At 43.4% G+C, this 20369-nt stretch overlaps 1 protein-coding gene and 1 non-coding gene across 2 annotated transcripts; one reads left to right on the top strand and one right to left on the bottom strand.

Annotated features, from left to right (window-relative positions):
• Nucleotides 1–3392: 3392 nt before the first annotated feature.
• trnar-ccg (transfer RNA arginine (anticodon CCG)) lies at nt 3393–3465 on the top strand. Its single transcript has one exon. It is a non-coding gene; the product is annotated as a tRNA-Arg (tRNA).
• Nucleotides 3466–9884: 6419 nt separating this feature from the next.
• sdhaf3 (succinate dehydrogenase complex assembly factor 3) lies at nt 9885–19026 on the bottom strand. Its single transcript, XM_068333430.1, has 2 exons — nt 18565–19026; nt 9885–10222 (listed from the first exon to the last, which is right to left on the bottom strand). The coding sequence occupies exons 1-2, from the start codon at nt 18739–18741 to the stop codon at nt 10028–10030; spliced, it is 372 nt and encodes a 123-aa protein (XP_068189531.1). The 5' UTR covers nt 18742–19026; the 3' UTR covers nt 9885–10027.
• Nucleotides 19027–20369: the final 1343 nt, after the last annotated feature.

Genomic DNA, 20369 nt, shown 5'->3' with positions numbered 1-20369 from the left:
AAAAGTTGTTTAGCTAGACCCCGACTGAACATGGAGAGGCCTGCTACTGTTTTAGTGGCACTTTGATGACGCTCACATATCCAGCATGATAAAGTCCCAAAAATACCCCTGAAGCACACTGCAGACATTTGCCGCTGTGTCCTATAGAACAAAAATCTGCTGAGTAATTGGCTCTGAATAATTAATGCCCTCCCCAGCTTCCTATTCATTTTTATGGAGGCTGAGGGGGAGGTTCAGTAGGGAAGAGATTAGCTGGAGTCAATAGTTTTATCACTGTTCAGTCCTCAGAAGTAACGTGACAGCAGTGATTGAGCTGCAAACTTAAGATTCTTCTTTGGACCATGATAGTTAACAAGAATTGTGAGACCATAACGACGTGAAGCATTGTTATAGTGAAGAGGAAGCAGAAAGTATTCAACTTTGTCATCGCACATGTCGGTGACAACACAACAAAATGCAGACTGCAGCTAAGCAAAGGTGCTTAAGCAGTGATTAAATAAGTAAAAACAGTAGAGTAAACCCTCGCGATCCTGCGATCAACACGCGCAGCTTCACCACATCGCAGATTTTGAAGTAGTCACGTGATACCGTATGTGCTTCCTATTGAATGACGGCATCCGGAAGTGTGTTGCATTACATGAGTCTCGGAACGCACCCACTTCCGTAAGACATAAGAGTGTGGGGAAAGGCAACACAGATAGAAGGTGGTTTAGTATCAGTTTGGGGAGGGTTCGTTAATGTTTAAATTACTCTAAATAATAAAATAAACAGTTCATCGCTGTATCGCGGAATTTTATTTTGCGGGTGGTTTCTGGAACGCATTAACCGTGAGTAATGAGGGATCACTGCACATGGTAATTATACATAGTGTAGAGTATGGGAGGTATACAGTATATGTGGTGGCGAGTACCTGCAGGCCGTAAACAGGCTATGCATCATGCAGAACACCAGAGAAGTTTTCATTCATAGTTTAATCAGAATAACAAAATCCAGGAAACACAAGAGATCTCAAAAGGTTCAGCAAACCTGAAGGAAAGAAACGATCTGGTTGAGAACAAAAGGAGAATCTGGCTTCAAAAGCCTCAGGCTGATCAGCCTAATGAGGCACAGGTGTTGAGATGAGGCACAGGTGTGGAGACGAGGCTCTGCCCACGAGCTCGGTCCCTCCTCCTGCCACACCTCAGGACCGCAGATTAACACGACACAAATACAGAACCCTGACACTATGACCATGATGTACAGCATGAATGGATACGGTATAACAGAAACAGTTGTGGTTATATATTCACAACGATTATGGTATAATTGGTATAGTTAAGCATGGAGACAGCTGCAGGGAAGAAGCTGTTCCTGAACCTGTAGCGCCTCCTGGAGGACAGGAGTCTTTCATGATGTTTGATGCTTTCCTGAGACAAAGTCTTCTGTAGATGCCGTCAATGGCAGGAAGTGAGGCTCGCCTTCCGGTCCCAGACAGAACAGTCCCCGTACCAGACTGTCACAGTTTGTTAGGATGCTCTCGATGGTGCAGTGGTAGAAGTTCACCAGGATGTCAGAAGAGAGATGGTTTTTCTTCAGAGTCCTGAAGAAGAAGAGGCACTGATGAGCTTTCTTGACCAGGGTGGAGCAGGTGGTCGTCCAGGTGAGGTCCTGTGAAATGTGGATCCCCAGGAACTTGAAGCTGGTCACACGCCTCCACTGTCACACCGTTGGTGTGGATTGGTGGATGAGTGACAACATTCCTTCTGAAGCCCATGATGAGTTCTTTTGTTTTGGATGCGTTGAGCAGCAGGTTGTTGTTGCTGCACCACGTGGTCAGAGGATCCACCTCCTCTCTGTAAGCCGACTCATCGATGTTCTTGATGAGGCCAATCATCATGGTGTCATCCGCAAACATGATAGTGGCGTTGGAGTCATGTTCAGGTCTGCAGTCATGGGTGAAGAGGGCGTAGAGAGACGGACTCAACACACAGCCTTGTGGTACGTCAGTGTTTATGGTGAGAGTTGGTGAGCAGTGGTGATCTAACCAAACGTGTTGTGGCCTGTTGGTCAGAAAGTCCAGTAACCAGTTGCAGATTGGAGCTCTGACTCCCAGATCTGTGAGTTTGGTTATTGACTTAGTGGGATGAGTGTTGAATGCTGGACTGGAGTGAACGAACAGCATCCTGGTGCTCGTGTCATTATTGTGCAGGCGTGAGAGGACAGAGTGCAGCGCTATGGAGGCTGCGTCTTCTGTCCTCCTGTTCTTGCGGTAGGCAAATTGGTGGGGTTCCAGGGTGGGGGGCAGACTGGATTTGAGGTGAGCCAGAACCATCTGCTCTAAGCATTTTGTAATGATGAGGGCGAGCGCCACTGGACGGTGGTCATTTAGGCACGTGGGAGTGGAGTGTGTAGGTACTGGAACGATGGAGGTGGATTTGAAACGGGTTGGAACAACAGCATTGGGCCAAGGACAGGTTGAACACGTCTGTCAGGACCCCCCCAGCTCCCCAGTATATGCTCTGAGTACACGTCCAGGGATGCTATCAGGGCCTGCATCTTTATGCATGTTGATCTTCCTCAACTTCCTCAGCACTGCTTTGACATGAGCGGGGGAAAGTGTTAGGGTTTGGTGGTCGGTAGCCATTTCTGCCTTTACTTCAGGTACTTGGTTGTCGTTCCCAAATCCAGCATAGAAGTTTTTAAGCCCGTTGAGGAAAGATGTATCAGAGGAAGGGGGGAGGTGTTGGTGGGCCTGTAGTCACTGATGGCCTGAATGACCCGAAATTATAGAAGGAGAACATCAAAACAGTTTGTCGTGGTATGTGAAGAGAAAATATAACAGAGGAGTTTAAATAACTGCTGCATATATGGAAGAGAAAAACAAAGCCGTATTCACAGTCATGGATTCATAGTCATGGAGTCATAGTCATGGATTCACAGACCCGTCGCAGAATGGAGCTTGAGTTGGGCTGACAGCGTCAGACCCACAGAGAACCCTCCTGACATTGTTTCAAAACTGGAACAAGTGTTTTCCATGATTCAGCCTTTCCAGGGTGAATCATCAAGTACGAGTGTCTTTAGGCAATGTTAGATTATAGAAATCCCTATTGGGGATAAAGGACAGAAAAACTTTACAGTATGCTGGACTAAGCTAATTATTAAGAAGCTACAGGCTTTGATTCCAAACTTCATCTATGTTTTACTAAAAGAACCCTAAAAATCTGTTTGATTGACAGCCTGTCTGTCCAGCTCACCCATCAGCCAATGAGAGTGTTGAGTGGATGTATTAGTCCATAGCAGGGGTCACAAAATAGTTGTAACCTCAGGTGGCTTCTACCATACCACAGTACGACGTCACTGTGAACACTTTGAACATGGAGAGAGAAGAATACATTTAAGAAGAGAGCAGCATTGACCCAGTGGCCTAATGGATAAGGCATCAGCCTCCGGAGCTGGGGATTGTGGGTTCGAGTCCCATCTGGGTCGCAATTGCCATTTTCTGCACCATAAGGCACAGTCTCAACTCCAGGATCTACTTAAAGGTCCCATATAAAGGTTTTTTTAATTGACGTCCTCCAGCTGCCAGATGTCCAACTACACTGGATTTGAAATGTCCTGCCTCAAACTGATCCGTGGTCCTCAATATCTTTCATTGAATATTGATAAATCCTCTTCCGTTTTGTGAAGGTCTGTTTTAATGGGGCGTAGCTCTCAGCTCCGTCTCTCCCCCCCTCCCCCCCTGAGCCTTCCCTATCTCCTCCCCCTCTGAACTGACCAATCAACACTGCCCTCCCCCACGGACTCACGTACATTTGTCTACTTGGCCACTGTTACGCACCTGCATTATGGATCGATAGATCGCCATTGTCTGTAACTTTTTTAACCTTCGGTAACTTCACTGCTACGTATTTCGGTCTAATTCTCATGTTTTCCACTCTTGTTTTTCATGATATAATGGTTGAGTTTTCAGCGCTGAGCGCTGAGTATCCTCTTCCAAGTCGTTACCACACACCGCTGCCGTAGCCTGAACGCGAACCACACACGCTCACCCACACAAACTCACACACACGACTGAAGTGGACCTCTAACTAGTTAGCCAAATGCTAACTGTGTCCACCAGCTTGTCAGTGTGTAGCTTTGAGCTAGGACATTACCACACACCGCTACCGTAGCCTAAACGAACTCCCCCTTCGAGGATTGCCACGCCCTTGGGTGTGTCAACCAATCAATATTGTCAATCACAGAGCGCCGTCGGTGACATCACAAATGGTATTCTAGCAAAATGTGTTTGTTTTGATTCGTTCAGAGCCATTCATTCAGTCATTTTCCAAATCCGCTTAATCCGCTAACGCAGGTCGCGGGGTAGCCAGTGCCTATCCTGGCAGTCTCAGGGCGTGAGGCGGGGGACACTCCGGGCACGACGCCAGTGCACCGCGGAGCCACATAGAAACAAACAAATCATTCACTCACACACTCACTCCTATTGTCAATTTGGGACCGGCCAATCAACCTGAAGCGCATGCTTTTTTGGAGGTGGGAGGAAGCCGGAGAACCCGGAGAGAACCCACGCAGACACGGGGAGAGCATGCGAACTCCGCACAGAGCTGGACTCGAACCCGGGTCCGCCGTGTTGTGAGGCAGCAGCGCTAACCACTGCGCCACCGTGCCGCCCCCGTTCAGAGCCATGACTTCCTAAAACTACAAACATCTATTGATGCAGGAAGTTTGTTTACCAGATTCCAGGAGTCTGTCGGGTTAGGGAGGACCACTATGTATATGTAGAGACCTGAAAAAGTGATTTTCATAATAGGAGCCCATTAACCATTACATAAGGTGCATCATATTAGTGGGCGCATGCTAAAACAAGGTATCAGAAGAAAATTAGTGAGTTTGGTTGAACTTTTTTCTACTACTTATTTAACAATACTCATTATTTTTGGATCTTTTGTCACAAATGATCCTAATTTCCCCATCAAACATGCTGGGTTCCAGTGACGTGTGGTGAGGCAAGGATGCTAAAGTCAGTTTTACAGCCAAACAGAGTGGCGTATTTAGGATTAAATTAACCGCCTGACATTAAAAACAGGTTATTATTATTATTATTATTATAATTATTATTATTATATTATTATTATATTATTGCTATTATTATTACTATTATTAATATTATTATTTTATCAGTGCTAACATATAGAGGTCCCAAATATATTTTGTAATGCAGAAGAAAATCAAAATTAAAATCCTGATTTGATTTGAATTTTCCATGATTTGATTCACTGATTCTGTGGCAGTACCACGAACCCGCTGCAGAGCTTCAGAGTGTGGGCTGAACGGTCGCGGTGATGAGGAGAAGGTGAAGCACATTCACACCTGGCATGGCTGCTGCGCCTACATCGGTTTTGTTCTCAGAGTGAATCACCGCTGACACTGTTGACCTGTGATTTTTTTATAATGTCAACGTGGTGAATGTCACAAAAAGTCATTCAAATGGGACGATTACTTAGTTTTACTTTGTTTGTGTTGTGAAGAGTTTTGAACCTGAGAACGCCTCTTCAACAACATGCTCCCAGACAGATCAATCACCCTGGACTTTGGCCGCTCTTGATGACTGTTATTATTGTTCTTCTCTGTATTTGTAACCTCTACGACAGGTTTACCTGTCCTATGGAGAGGAATCCCTCCTCTGTGGTTCTCCTAGAGGTTTCTTCTGGATAGGTTCTCATGGAGGGTAGAGGATGTCATGCTGTACAGATTGTAAAGCCCTCAGACGTGCATTGTAATTTGTGAATTAGGGCAATACAAATAAAGTTTGATTGAAACTTGAATTAATCCATTTTCTCTGAGCAGCAGGGCTATGTCGTTGTCGAAGTCACAGTCTTGGAGTTTTCTTTTTCCTCTGATATGCTTTCTTTATCCCTTTTCCTCTTACTGACTTCTTTGTTGTGTCCTGTTTTGGTGTTTGGTCCTCAACAAAGTCCATTCCCTGACCTCCTCATCATCACCATCCTTTAATTGGTCCATATCACTTGGAATCCCATCCATAATCAACTCCAATACATCCTACACACTTGATTTTTTGCCATCAAAGACACACACAAAAGTAAAAAAAGCAATTTCTTCTCAGAATTGTTAGTTTCAGTAGCACAGAAATCAGCAAACAAAAGAAATTAGTCTAAATATACAAAAGCATGTCAATTAAACCTCTAATTAGTTTAATGAAATAAGAAAAATGCTTTATAGAATGCATAATGCTTAAACTTTAATACAATGAAAATTTAGGAATTTACAAATAAATTACCTAAAATTATATGCTGTATATATCAAATCTGACACACTTGGCAATATAGAGTAAAAATGGATGGGAATGGGAATGTGTTTGCTACTTCAGTTGAATTCATCAATGATTGTAGTCGTGGCCGGTTTGACCTGAACACACCTCAGTAGTGCAATAGATCAAAAATCAGATAGACAAACATATTCAAACAAACAACCTCCCAGCTCTTTGTGGTCTGTGCTTCAGGGAAAGGATGCAGGGGGATGACCCCTCGTGGTTAAAATGACCTCTCACCCCCTTCAAGTCCACTATGGCCCCAGTAGGGAACAAAATTACGTTTCATTTTAGAAACCAGTTCTACATTTCTATGATGGGCTCCATTCCATCTGCCGAATGTCTCTCTGGTTATCTCTGTGACTGTAAGCAGTTTAATAATAATAATAATATAGCCCAATTCTGTTTGAGGGTGGGAGGGGAACAGACTATACTGGTGGTTTTTGATGCTTATCCAGAAGTTATCATGGATCCAAACCATCGTATTGTCACTATTCTGAAGCACAGCAAGGATACAGCATAAACCTGCACAAGGGGACTGGTTTGAGATGAAAGACTTGAAATCTATTTTCTGCTGGTGCTGATACAGAGTTCAGTCTAGATGTTATCAAAGCTAATGTAGCTATAGAATGATGGTTGGAGTGAAATATAGTCCAGCTCAACTTTAACTTTCCCTGATTTGTCTGCCGTTCAACACCTAACCCAACTAGTTGAAAAACGGTTTTGATCCCTTGTTTTGATCCTGTTCAGATCGGTGGGTGTTTAGTTTGCATCAGCAGCTTTGCTTTAAAACAGAACAGGAATATTAATTGTTTCTGGACTCAGTGGACTCTCTTCTTTCATATCGATGTCCTCACAAGATTTTATGACTCACAAACTGTCCAAAACAGTTTCTTCTTCAGGATAAATTGATGCAAAGCTTGACTGGAGTTCCTGGTTTGTTCTGTTTGTTCTTCCTGCAGTGAAGACCTTTGGATCCCACATTGATTCCAAATGATTAGCGGGTTAACACTTGGGGTTTATTCCTATAAGCGAATTCAGCTCACATAATGCTGCAAATGAACCTGTTGTGGAATATCGATTCCTCCCCCTCGTGTTACACGCATGTAACATGGTGAAAGAGTAGTAATAGTAATTGACCATCCGTCAGTGCGGAGCTGAAGCTCGTCCTTGGAGAAAAACCTTCTCGCACGTCAGACATTTGTTGTCCAGGTGGCTCCTGTCCAATGAGCATCGACCCGTTTGTGTTGATCAGTCATATCAAAGATCATGGCTTCTTTAGCTGTGTTGAGACACGTGACACGCGACCCGTCTGAGCCACAGGTGAGAATGGATGACGTATCTGAAGACTGTGCAGCATCACTTTTACTCCTTGTTTTCAGCTTTTACACGTGTGTTACAGGTGAAGCACTAAACGAGCACTTCCTGTCAAAACTGAAAATTTATTTTTTTTAAATTGTCTGAATATTAAATTCTCCTTGAAGTTAGCCTTGATGGCTTTCACACACATATCACCCAGTGGGGTAGCCCCGACTGGTGTTTAGCCCCAGGCTAAGATGAATCAATCTATGGGTACAGAGGCTTCAGAGGGACCACGGTGGCCATCAGACGTTAATGTTCTCACACCGAGAGCCTCGGCGCTTCAGTCCATTTATTTGTTAACAAGCCACAGCTACCGCTCCTCTGGAGACACCCGGCGCCATCGTAAAACCTCTCATTAGGTTTTCTGAGATTGACTCTAAAAGAGCTGGGGGGTCAGGTGAACAACAAACATGCAATTAGAAGTTTCACAATTCAACAACAGGACCAGGTCGTTTGAATGTGATTGTTTTAAGCAGGATAGACTTTTAATCATCATTTCAACTGACACAAGGCAGTCAGAGACCGCAACATCCTGCGACACCCCTGAATTCAACATTTGACCCTGACCTACACATGTTTGTGCCTCTGGCTTCCTGAAAATGTTGCTTTTTGTTTTGTGATTATATCTCATCAGGTTTCAGAGATGTGTACCTAAAAGGGTATAAAAATGAAAATTTGACCTTGACCTAGTTTTTCAAGGTCACACTTTGATCTAATGTTCATCACCTTGCCTTCCTAAATTTAACACCTTTTCTTAGTGTCTCTCTACCTTATCCAGTTCCTGAGATATGAGCATAAAAATGTACAAAAGTTGAAATTTGACCTCGTTTTCTCAAGGTCAAGGTCATCCTCTCATTTTCATCCCCTTTGCTGCCGGAGCAATCTGCTATTACTTTCATCTTTCTATCTGCAACAGTTGTGAAGATATTTGGTGGACGAACAGATGGACGCTGACACATCACCAATTTGTGGAATGTAGTAAAACATGACGCCAACAATCATGAGTGGAATCACAGGTTTGGCCTCCAGGTTTTCTACTCTAGTTGCAAGTTAGTGAGCATTTATCCATCAGGAATCCAGTGGCGGATGAAGGTGCTCGGTGACATGGAGGCCTTCACTCTGTTAACCACAGCTTATTGGTGGGAAGCATTCTGGTAGCTTTAAAGAGTCTGAACCCCCAGCCCACCTGATCAGGGGCATGGGGTTGGTCTCCGTGGACCGGCAGTCTACCAGTGGCTTCTTGCTGTTTTCCATTTCACGCTCACCAGGATGACATCATTACCAGCCTCATCTGAAGACATCTGAATAGTTCATCCACAGGAGGATGTTCTGTTAGGTGTTCATGGAGGCATGATGGGGCCGTTACAATCATGGCACTCATGATATTTGGTGTAGCAGAAATGAATCGAAGGCAAGTCAGACGGACAGGTGGAAGGACGAATATCCACACACGACACATCCCACGACAGGAACTGTAGAAGCCCCTTATTTGCAGATGACTCCCCCATACTCGTATTCAAGTGAAAATATCCTGCTTTCACATTTTTCACATTTATATATTCAGTCATATTTTAGTTTGATTGACCTCCAGCCTCCCCCAGAGTTGTAGGACCACCGTGATGACCCACACCGCCACCTCTAATGGAAATCAGGCCTCACTGCCAGTCATGAGGGTTTGTTCACATTTCTGAGGGCGACTGAAACACAGGCCATCAGGACAGGCTGAGAAGCCAGTGGGAGGCAGAGGTTCACAGCACCATTGTGTTTGGATCATATGCAGGACAAAGACCCATCAGTACATTTGCATGGCGCATGCCTGATTGCTATTCATCTCTGGAGAAATCACTGATGTCTAAACTCTGTGGGAGGCAATTTTTGCACAAATGAGTTGACTTGCGTAACAGCTCTATCATGTCCTCATCTCCTCTTCAACACACAGCTCATGACTTTCATATATGTGTGCATTTATTATATATTTATTTCCACACGGGTAATGAAGGGCTTCACCCCGACTATGGTCACATCACTGAGCCTGAAGAAAAGCATTACTGCTGCTGCTCCGACTGCATCCGCCGATCAGACACATCTCAATGACGTTCCCTCAAGACCATGAGGTCACAAGTGTATTATTGTAAAAAAATTCATCTTTAGTGCACCTGCAGAGCACAATGAACCTTTTTGTTGTCACAGCAAAAGAGACAAGCGCAGGAACACAGAGTTATCCAGAAATTTATTACAATTAAATATTTTTAAAAGCCTCTGCAAGGATTAGAGTGCCACCGTTCATGTGAAGTAGTGAGAGGTAATGAATTCTAATGGTGTGAATTCATCACAGCACCTCCTGTTTTTCGTGAGGTTTCATTTTCTTTCCTCCTGGATGTCAAACTGTCTTTTGGATTTGGTGGATTCCAGCATGAGTTCATAGAGTTGTCCTATCTGCTCCTCCTGGAGGCTGTTGAATTTCTCCTCTGACAGGTCGGCCCCAAACTTGACTGACTGGAGTTGTTCCCCGGCCGACTCCAGCACTTGAGCTTGCAGGGTGTCCTTGTAGTTCTGTAGGAAGGGAAAGAACACAGAGAAGTGATTACACACGTATTACTATTGTGGATTTGTCAAGCATCACACTGTGTGATGTTTGAAACTGACACTGAAGAGGATTGTGTTGGAAACCTGTCTCCAGCCAAGGATTCCTGCTAGTTGTAACAACAATGTGCCTCAAAAGTTAAATGTATCTTGACATGAAATCATTGTGAATCATAAATCAAACAGTTTAACATGTGTCATTACTTAGAAACAAATCATCTGTAGTTTATTTTAAAAATAACCTACATATCCAGCAACTTACTGGAAGGGCACCAAATATGCATAAATTTGCCCCTAACAATGCAGTTTATGCAAACTGAATGGCATCACCACGAGCCAGGTGTATTTACAGGTGCAATTTAGAAGCAAATGCATTCAATGACCAACACTTTTTAATAGAATTAGCAAAATGACATGAAAAGAATTTCTTTTTCGTCCTTCCCCAGAAGCTTTAATTACATATTTCACATAAATCAAAACTGTAGCTATGGAACCCAAATTCAGCAAACCGATTAATGGTGTTCTGAGACCTTTGTATCAGGACCAGCAGGAACGTTTTTACCTGTGGCAGCTAGCACGGGCTAGCAAAAAAGGTAATCACACAAACGTAACACACATTAGAAAAAAAATATACAGGATGTTAGTTACAGATCAAGTTACTTATAACTTACAAATTATGCAGTTTAGACTTTCAAATAAAGTCCATTAGAACTACATTCACGAAATATTTCACTTGCAGGAAAGAAGAAATAAGGCAAAAACGGCTTCATTTGCAGTAAATTGTTTTCTTCTCGTTGTCAGTCCAGACCAGCAGACATCTCATTCAGTCACACGAGCCTCTCAATGATGACAGGAGTTTCCCCACCGCATGTTGCATTTCATTGACTTCTTTTCTATACAATCATTTTTTCACCACCCAATCAACATCGCTATCCATTCATTAGCCTGTGTGATAAAAGTAGCATAGTTAATAATGACAGAATAGTGGCAATGGTTAGTTGCAGCCAATTCAGCATGAGTTAGGGTTGAACAACAACAGAAGCTAGTCAAGATAAACACAAAGCTGTCATCAGTTAAGAACCTTCACTGATGTTGATCTGCAGGTGAAAAGAAGTCGATAAAAGTAGTGAATAGAAAAGAGCAGAGCTGACATCACCACCGTAAATAGGGCTGATTAACAGCATCCGCTGTGTGTGGTTTGATAAATCTGAAAAACAATATGCATCTTTTTCTGTGTGTGTGTGTGTGTGTGTGTGTGTGTGTGTGTGTGTGTGTGTGTGTGTGTGTGTGTGTGTGTGTGTGTGTGTGTGTGTGTGTGTGTGTGTGTGTGTGTGTGTGTGTGTACAGTGTTACACCACAAATGCTTTTAGGCATCCGGTCTGCAGTGTTTACCGATTCATCAAGCATCTTGGCTTTTTGGAAAGCTCTCGATGTAAGAAATAACGCGCCATTTATCTGAGGCTCTTTTCCTGCACATAATGTAATTACACTGAGCATGTGCCAAGGGTAAATGTCCTTCTTGATTCAGGAGAGCTACAGCTTAAAGGAAGATTCCAACACTTTGGCACAGTACTTTTGACTTTGTCATTCATAGACGTACCTCAAGCTGATGCGTTGAATTTACAACATTACTAAGGGGTCTATTGCAGAAAACATTGTCACTTTGGTTTTATGTGATTAATCCTAAAGGAAGACAAGACTTGTTTCTTCTTCTAGGAAAGTAATCTGAGTCATGCAGTTCCCGGGGAAGTAAATTGTGCTTAATTTCAGTAGGTATTTCTGTCACACTTCCAGATTGTTAACTTTTGTTAGTTTATTAATACTATCATTACCATTCTCCCCCTAGAACTGCCAGTAGGGGACTTTGAGTCCATGATTGTGGGAGCTTTGTTGTCAGCGGCTTTATACTTCTGGTAGAATCTGCCTTGGCAAAGTGGTCCTTGGTGAGGGGCCAGACTAAGAGCAGCATCAAAACCCCTACGAGCACAATAATATAAATTTTGGGGAAGTAATGGAGGAGGGCTACTGGTGGGCTCCAAAGAAATTCTGCAAACTATTCGACACCTCGGGAGGGGCAAGTGGTGCGCCGTCACCCCTGTTTATAGTAGAGGTGGGAAGCTGCAACCACTGCTGAGGATATTGTTGAGATTCGCCCTGAGAACCTCAAGTCTGTGAATGTGCAGGGACTGTCTTAGTTGACATGTCTCTGTAACATCGCATGGCAGATGGGGACAGTGCCTCTGGATTGGCAGACCGGGGTGGTGGTCACTCTTTTCAAAAAGGGGACTATATGAGATCACACTCCTCAGCCTCCCGGGGAAAGTCTATTCCAGGGTACTGGAGAGGAGGATTAGACCTAAAGTCGAACCGCGGATTCAGGAGGAACAATGCATTTTTTGTCCGTCGCAGAACACTGGACCAGGTCTACACTCTCCATCGAGTGCTCGAGGGTTCATGGGAGTTTGCCCAACCAGTCCACATGTGTTTTGTGGATCTAGAGAAGGCATTTGATCGTGTCACTCGTGGTATCTTGTGGGGAGAACTTCAGGAGTATGGGGTCTGGGGCCATTTGCTGAGGGCTGTCTGGTCCCTCTATGACTGAAACCAGAGCTTGGTTCACATTGCCGGCAGAAAGTCAGAGCTGTTCCAGGTGCTGTCCGGCAGGGCTGTCCTCTATCACCGGTTCTGTTCATAATCTTTATGGACAGAATTTCTAGGAGCAGCCAGGGTCCAGAGGTAGTCCGGTTAGGGGACCAAAGGATTTCATCTCTGAATGAATGTGATATTGACAGACAGATCGGTGCCAAGTTCGTTCAAAACCTAGTTAGTTTAGAATCTAATTTGTTCTAAACCTATTGGGTTAGTTGGTTAGTCAGTTAGTTCAAACTAGTTAGTTTAAAAAACATAGTTGGTTATTTTAAAACCTAGTTAATTTAAAAACCTAGTTAGTATAAAAACTAGTTTAAAACCTAGTTAGTTTAAAAACCTAGTTAGTATAAAAACTAGTTTAAAACCTAGTTAGTTTAAAAACTAGTTAGTTTAAAACCTAGTTAGTTTAAACGTAGTTAATTCAAAACCTAGTAATCAACCTTTGTTAGATTTGATTTGTTTTAATGAGATTAGCAACTATTTTGTTGTTAGTGATTAACTTCAGTTATGTCAGTTGGCACTATGAGAAATAATCTGCATAAAAAAACCAACAACCTCACACTTCTATAACCACTTATCATGTAACCATTTTGGGCGGGGGGCAGGTTACAACCTGGACAAATCCACTGTTCCTCAAAAGAATTCACATCAGAGACAAACACTCAGATTCTGATTCAGAAATCTAGGCCATCTAAGCCAAGACGTGCCTTTGAGACGTTTCCACCTTTCCCCCTTTTGGACAGAGGTTCAAAGTGTGAACACTACTGCTAACAGGGTGGAAGAATCTTTTCTATCTTATCTCACACTCCCAGGACTGGGATGACAATCCATTTTCCATTTAGATCATTTGCGATGATAATTTTGGGCTCTAAAAATATAACCAGTACCCCAGTACAAGCAGCCATTAGCTTCAGTCAAACCCAGACAAAGACAAACTGCTTTAAATGATGGTTTCTTATCCAAAATTCATCACATATCCAAGTGTACGTCTTGGTCTTTTAGGCTCAGTGCACCTCATACATTTTAGCACATACACTTCAAAGTGTTTCCATTCGATAGTGAAAAAGACAAAGCTGGCGTCTCTTTCTTTGCTCCAAACGTTTCTCTTCATCTCTTTGGGAGAGCTGATTTAGCACCATGGAGCCGATTTATTAGGAGCAGAGGTCTCCTGTGAGTGCTTCTGAAATAAATGGATTACTCAGTGCTAGAAATCTTGTTTTGAGTCTCGTTCTCCTCCTCCTCCACCCCTCCGCATGTTTTCTGAGGAAACAGAGCTGCAGCTAAAATTCATCTCCTTCAGAAAGGAGTAACAGAAAGTGTGTATGCTGTTAGAGCCCCGATTACTACATAACAGAATTTAGTGTGTTATCAACAGATGTCAAACACTGTAAACAACGTAAATGGTTCTGTGTGGTAACTGTCTTTGACTGTTCATGTGTGATTGCAGCCCACCAGGAAAAACATCTGTTTTTCTGGAGAATCAAATAAATAGTATTAAATGTCATTATTAAAAATAAATGAAGTGAAGGGAGTTTTAGGGCTAAAGCCCAAAGAGAGAAACAGTAACGCACAGCTTTGGTGGACAGGCCGACACAATGAGTCACATCTGACTGTAGTGAGTTGGGGACAGGTGTCGGTCATGTGTTTGTTCAGCTCGTCTAACACAAACAGGTCACCTGCTGCACGTTTAGTTACTGGTTTAATCTGTTTGAGCCAATACAATTATTGTTTTTGATCATTTATTCACACTGATCTCCACAGGAGTTGGGCTAGTTTGGATAATGGATGAATGATGATCTTACCCCACTGCACGCTGTTTGAAGGAAGGCTGTCTGTGGAAGAAAGCAAGACTCCAGCTGTACCGTTCATTATTAAAGTACGGAACCCACAACTTGATATTTTCTGAATGTAATTCAGTTTGACGTTCATTCATTGTTGTCATTTGTGTGGTTTAACTCCAGTTATTCATCTTCTTTTCATTTGCTTACAACTCCATCCTGGGGGCTAAGCACTAGCTTGTCGGAGTTCGGCAAGTCACCATGTTTGCCTCCATCCGCCAACACATGATAAAGAACGAGATCCGGTCTCACTGATGTTGTATCCATCCACCAACAAGCAGTGGTTGCACGTATGTCGAACAAAAATTTAGAAAGACAACGACTTGTATCTGAAATATCGTCTATGTGGAGCAGCTCATATCTCAAGGTACTTCTGTAATTCTAACTGTACATTATATTTTGTTATGTGATTATTATTAATATTTTTATACCCCATTCTTTTCTACATCTTTTCAGTTCTTATAAAGTTACACAGAGGTCTTATCATTTCTCTGTCCATTCTCAAAGTGATCTTGATATGATCGACTCCTAGTTTCAGTCCCAATACCACCGAACAGAACTGTGTGGTCGTAGAGGATTAAACCACAAAAGCCGTCTCCTGACGGCTTTCAATTCAAATGGACTCCAGGTTGTTAGCAGTGCATTCTGCTGCTGTAGTGGAGTATAATGAATACCTTCTCCCTGATGGCTTCACAGCAACTGAAATTATGAAAGAAGCTCCCGGGATTCCAGATGCAATCACCATCTACTTCATTAGAGAAATTATGTGTCGATGGGTGATTCACTATCCCCCTCAAGTGTGTAATTGAAATGGAAAACACTGGTTCTCTGCTGTATAAACACCTGGCATGGTGAGGACTATTCTGGGAACCTGAGCACATCTTCGTTCCCTTGCCGGTCCCTAAAACCAGGTGTCGTCTGGCTGTCCCCACTCTGAAGGGGACTGTCCCCACAAAGCTTCCACACCAGATTAGATCAGCCCTGGGACGGTCAATAGCCTGTAACTACAATTAATGTCTCTGGCAGAAGATACAGATGGTACAGTTTTCACTTCATTGCTGTCAAAAGTGTAATGAAAACCATGCACAGGTGGGAGGGGCCTGTCCCATAAAGGGGGGGTCATCATGTAAATCTGACTGTTTTCAGTCTGAATTGTTCTCAATGTAGGAAACACTGATGTATTTAAAAGTAGAAACATTTATGTCTGACAGATGATGGAGGAGGAAGAGTGTTGTTTTCTGAGACATCTGTAACTTCATGACACTTTCAGGTAAAACAAAACAAAATACAAAACAAGTTCTAAATCATATCTACACTGTAAATGGGATTTTAAACTGATTTGAGTGATGAAGTTTGGCACTCTGCATTAACATGTGAGCTGTTCCGGCTAACTAGGAAACCCTTTGTGGTGTCTGATTCCGACCTTCATCATCATCTTGAACAGACATCAGCTGAAGACTCACTGATGCTGAGGAGCTTCTATGTTCTGATGCTGCTCTGCCATCATGTGGAGGTGAACGGACATAACCGGCTAGCCAACAGTCTACAGACACTACGCAGTCTGTCACAGCAGCTGGGGAGTTGGACAAAAGCAATGACTCTGAATTCTCATCCTCTGGCAACATTTCTATCACCTCTGGGTGCGCTGAGGTTTATTATTCTGAAATGATACAGATTTTATGATCTTTTAAATATTAAAAATGTCTGCTCTTTATCGCCCCTCTACAAACTACGACCTTAAGTCCTTATTCATTATTTTGGTGCATTGTTGTTTTAAATGGACGATTTAAGACAACAACACATCAAAATAAAGTAATTGAAATGTGACGTGCAATGTATGAATTTGGTTGATCGTGTGTTTCAATGAGAGAGATATTGTTGATTAAGGGGAAGGGAATTTTACAAGCCAATGGCTTCGACCCGTCAACCCTTTTTTTTTTTTTTCAGATGTTGTTGATGTTCCAACACTGATGAAAGTCTGCTGTAAGAACATGTCTGGAAAAAAAAATAAACTGAATAAAAAAATAAATAAAAAAAGATTAAGTGTCTGAGGAGGTTTTACCACTCATGGTGTTTGTGGTAACTAAATCTACCAACGACTAGTCGTTGAATACAACAAGATATGAATCCAAAAGCCTCCTTACTGTCATACATACAGAATGTGGGTGCACTGTGTTACTGTCATACATACAGAATGTGGGTGCACTGTGTTACTGTCATACATACAGAATGTGGGTGCACTGTGTTACTGTCATACATACAGAATGTGGGGGCACTGTGTTACTGTCATACATATAGAATGTGGGTGCACTGTGTTACTGTCATACATACAGAATGTGGGTGCACTGTGTTACTGTCTGGTCTTGCACCAGGAGCTAGTGTGACTAAGCCACTGTGGCTCAGTGTAAAAGAATTGAGTAAGCCACAAAAAGCCACGTTCTGTGTCCAAGACAGCGGCTTGTTATAATAGAAAGTAAAACTAACAAGTAAACACTGAGTAATATTTCGTATGACTGTATCTTTGCATAGTGAATGCAAGTTTTCATTTGTTGAATCTCACATTTATACCTGAATAAAGTAGTGTAAAACAACACTCGTCATGGAGTGTGTGTAGGGGGAGAGCCCCCCAAAAGGGGGTCTGTGGAATCTCCCCCGGGAAATGTTTTAGAAAATGAGGTTGTTTTCCTGCATTCTGAGGGCAAAATCTTCTGTTCAGTTTACCTACAACAATACACTAAGGTCAACAGCTGAAGCTGAACTCTCTTTATTTCTGTCCTACTTTATGCAGGAATGAATGTGAGATTCAACCATTGATAACTTCATTCACTCTGAAGATACAGTCATACAAAATATTACTCAGTGTTTACTGGTAGTTTTACTTGCTACTGTAGCAGAGGTGAAAACACATTTACATCATCGCTGGTTATTCCTGCTGGTCAGAGGGAACAAAAGTCTAAGACTAAAACAAGTATTGATAATATCTTTCATTGACCTTCTGATCGGTCTGTCACCACCCCCCCCCCAGCATTCACCATTTGCTGATTAGTATTTTTAAACAAATTCTACTGTATGACACTGGATTCTTAATTTATTTTGATCGATGGTCCTCTCCTTGTCGTCACCAATTCACGGGTTTAGCTTGTAAAAAAGAATCTTTGTTTTTCATTGGACGAGAGGAGGTCATGACCTGAGTGCATATTTAATGATCGGGAGCGTTCGGGTCACTTCGGCTATTTCCGTCGGCATGCGGAAATAGTGGCGCCAGCGGAAATAGCGGCGCTAGCGAGCGGCGCCAGCGGAAATAGCGAGCTGCGCAAGTGGAAATAGCAGCGCTAGCGAGCGGTGCTAGCCAAAATAGCGGCGCTAGTGAGCGAAAAAGTTGAAAGTTTTAGCTTTTTTTCCTGTAAAAATAAGAACGCCACTGTGGCTACAGAGTCTAAAAACCTTGTAACCAATCTGGAATTTACTTCGCCTATGGCGAAGTGGCGAATGGCTAGCGCAAGCCCAGACTGTCATACATACAGAATGTGGGTGCACTGTGTTACTGTCATACATACAGAGTGTGGGTGCACTGTGTTACTGTCATACATACAGAGTGTGGGTGCACTGTGCTACTGTCATACAGAATGTGGGTGCACTGTGTTACTGTCATACAGAGTGTGGGTGCACTGTGCTACTGTCATACAGAATGTGGGTGCACTGTGTTACTGTCATACAGAGCGGACAGCATCCCTGACCTCCACAACAGTCGTTCTAAGTCTCCCCGGACAGTCTGTCTTCATGAGCACACAGACACACAGACACTGGCTTTAGCAAGACGTTTACCTCCCACTCCGTCATGAAGCTCTTCACCTCCTCAGCGGAGGCCTGTTTGTGTCTCCTGAACTCGTCTTTCACGTACTGGTCACCCAGGGCTTTGAGCTCTAGGGGCAGGAACCGGTGCAGGACGAGGATCCTCTTGTACATCCAGCGGACTTTGGAGACGTGAGCAGAAGCCGCCATGACTCCCAGAAGAGGGGATGTTGAGGTCACTCCCCCGGCGGAGCAGAGACGACGGTCCACCGGTGACACCGGTAGTTACCCAACATGTCCCTGTCTGTCCCGGACGTTAGTCTTCCTCTCCGCCTCTGGGGTGAGAGCCGGGTCCGCCGCCGCCCCCTGGTGGCTGGGAGCTGGAACTGCAGCCAGGCTGTTCTCCACGTCCTGTCAAGACGTTCCTCTCTCTCTCAGTGAACTCAGTGTTTCGAGGCCTTTTTAATCCCTTTAAACTACCAACGCAGTCATTTTGACTGTCTTGGTAAAATTGATAACGCCATAACTTGGTTTTCAAAAAACCCATGAACCAATAGGAAATTACTTTTCCTAAATGTGTGTATATTTCATTTTAACATTGTTTGATCATTAAAATTTCAAAACACAAAAGAGATCTGAGTATTACTACCTCGATTATTTGGCTTATCATTAAAAATATCTCAGAATAAATTGGTGGAAAAGGTAAAAACACACCAGGACACTAAATAAAAACTAGAATAGAGTGAATGGTTTTTTGATTGACCCAACATAACTTCTTAGCAATTACACATCCAAACTCAAACTGTGAAATAAAAACAAATGTATCCTGCTTTAAAATCGGTTGGTGTCATCATTAGACCTTAAACAAAGTGATGCTTCTGTTCCCAGCATCCCCCCAGTACACAACATCCTTAACATATGACTCTTCTTCTTCTTATTCAACTTTAGCTTTGGACAGAGGCTTTAGGGAGATCTTCAGTTATTTTTGGAGCACTTTTAGACTTAGAAAAGCTGATTTTACCTCTCTTAGCCAGTGGTGGGACTATGACAAAACAGATAAAAGTCCTGTGCCAATAGTATACTCTGAACGTCACACGTGACACCTGTCGGTCTATGAAACACCTGGAGGCTGAGATCGTGGAGTTAGAGACAAGCACTTCCACAGGAAGTCAGAGGTGTACTGAAATCCTCAAGTCCACAAGAATGGCTTTAGCCGACCTGTTGGATACTAAAGTACAGGGTGCACTGGTCCGATCCAGGGTACAAAACATCACCGAGATGGATGCTCCCTCTAGCTTCTTCTTCGGCCTGGAGAAGAAGCATGGACAGACCAACGTGATCCACTCCCTGCTGTCTGACACAGGACAGGAGCTGACAGAGCCTGGACAGATCAGAAGGTGAGCTGTGAGTTTTTATTCATCTTTGTATGACAGTGAATACCGAGAAAACCAGCCACTGTTGGAGGAGTTCTGTCAGAGCTACCTCAGGTCTCCACGGAGACCAAATCACAACTCGACCGGCCGCTGGAGTTAGAGGAACTCCACACTGCCCTGCAGAACATGCAGGGACGACGATCTCCGGGTATCGGTGGTCTGACGGTCGAGTTCTATACAGCCTTCTGGGACATTCTAGCATGTGATATGCTGGACGTGTTTACCAATAGTCTGGCCTCAGGCTCTTTGCCACTGTCCTGCCGGAGGGCGGTCGTTGCCCTCCTGCCTAAAAAAGGCAATCTGCAGGACATCAAGAACTGGGGCCCTGTGTCACTGCTCTGCACCGATTACAAGATTCTGTCCAAGGCTTTGGCTACCAGGCTGAGGGAAGCTATGGAGCAGGTC

Source organism: Antennarius striatus, chromosome 14, assembly GCF_040054535.1.
Source record: "Antennarius striatus isolate MH-2024 chromosome 14, ASM4005453v1, whole genome shotgun sequence".
Taxonomy (NCBI): domain Eukaryota; kingdom Metazoa; phylum Chordata; class Actinopteri; order Lophiiformes; family Antennariidae; genus Antennarius; species Antennarius striatus.
This window is presented reverse-complemented; position numbering and strand designations above follow the sequence as displayed.

Excerpts from the sequence above, each read along its gene's own strand:
- sdhaf3 (XM_068333430.1), bottom strand. The coding sequence starts at position 18,741 with ATGGCGGCTTCTGCTCACGTCTCCAAAGTCCGCTGGATGTACAAGAGG. Across the intron at positions 10,223-18,564 it reads GCTTCATGACGGAGTGGGAG|AACTACAAGGACACCCTGCA; the intron begins GTAAACGTCTTG and ends CCCTTCCTACAG.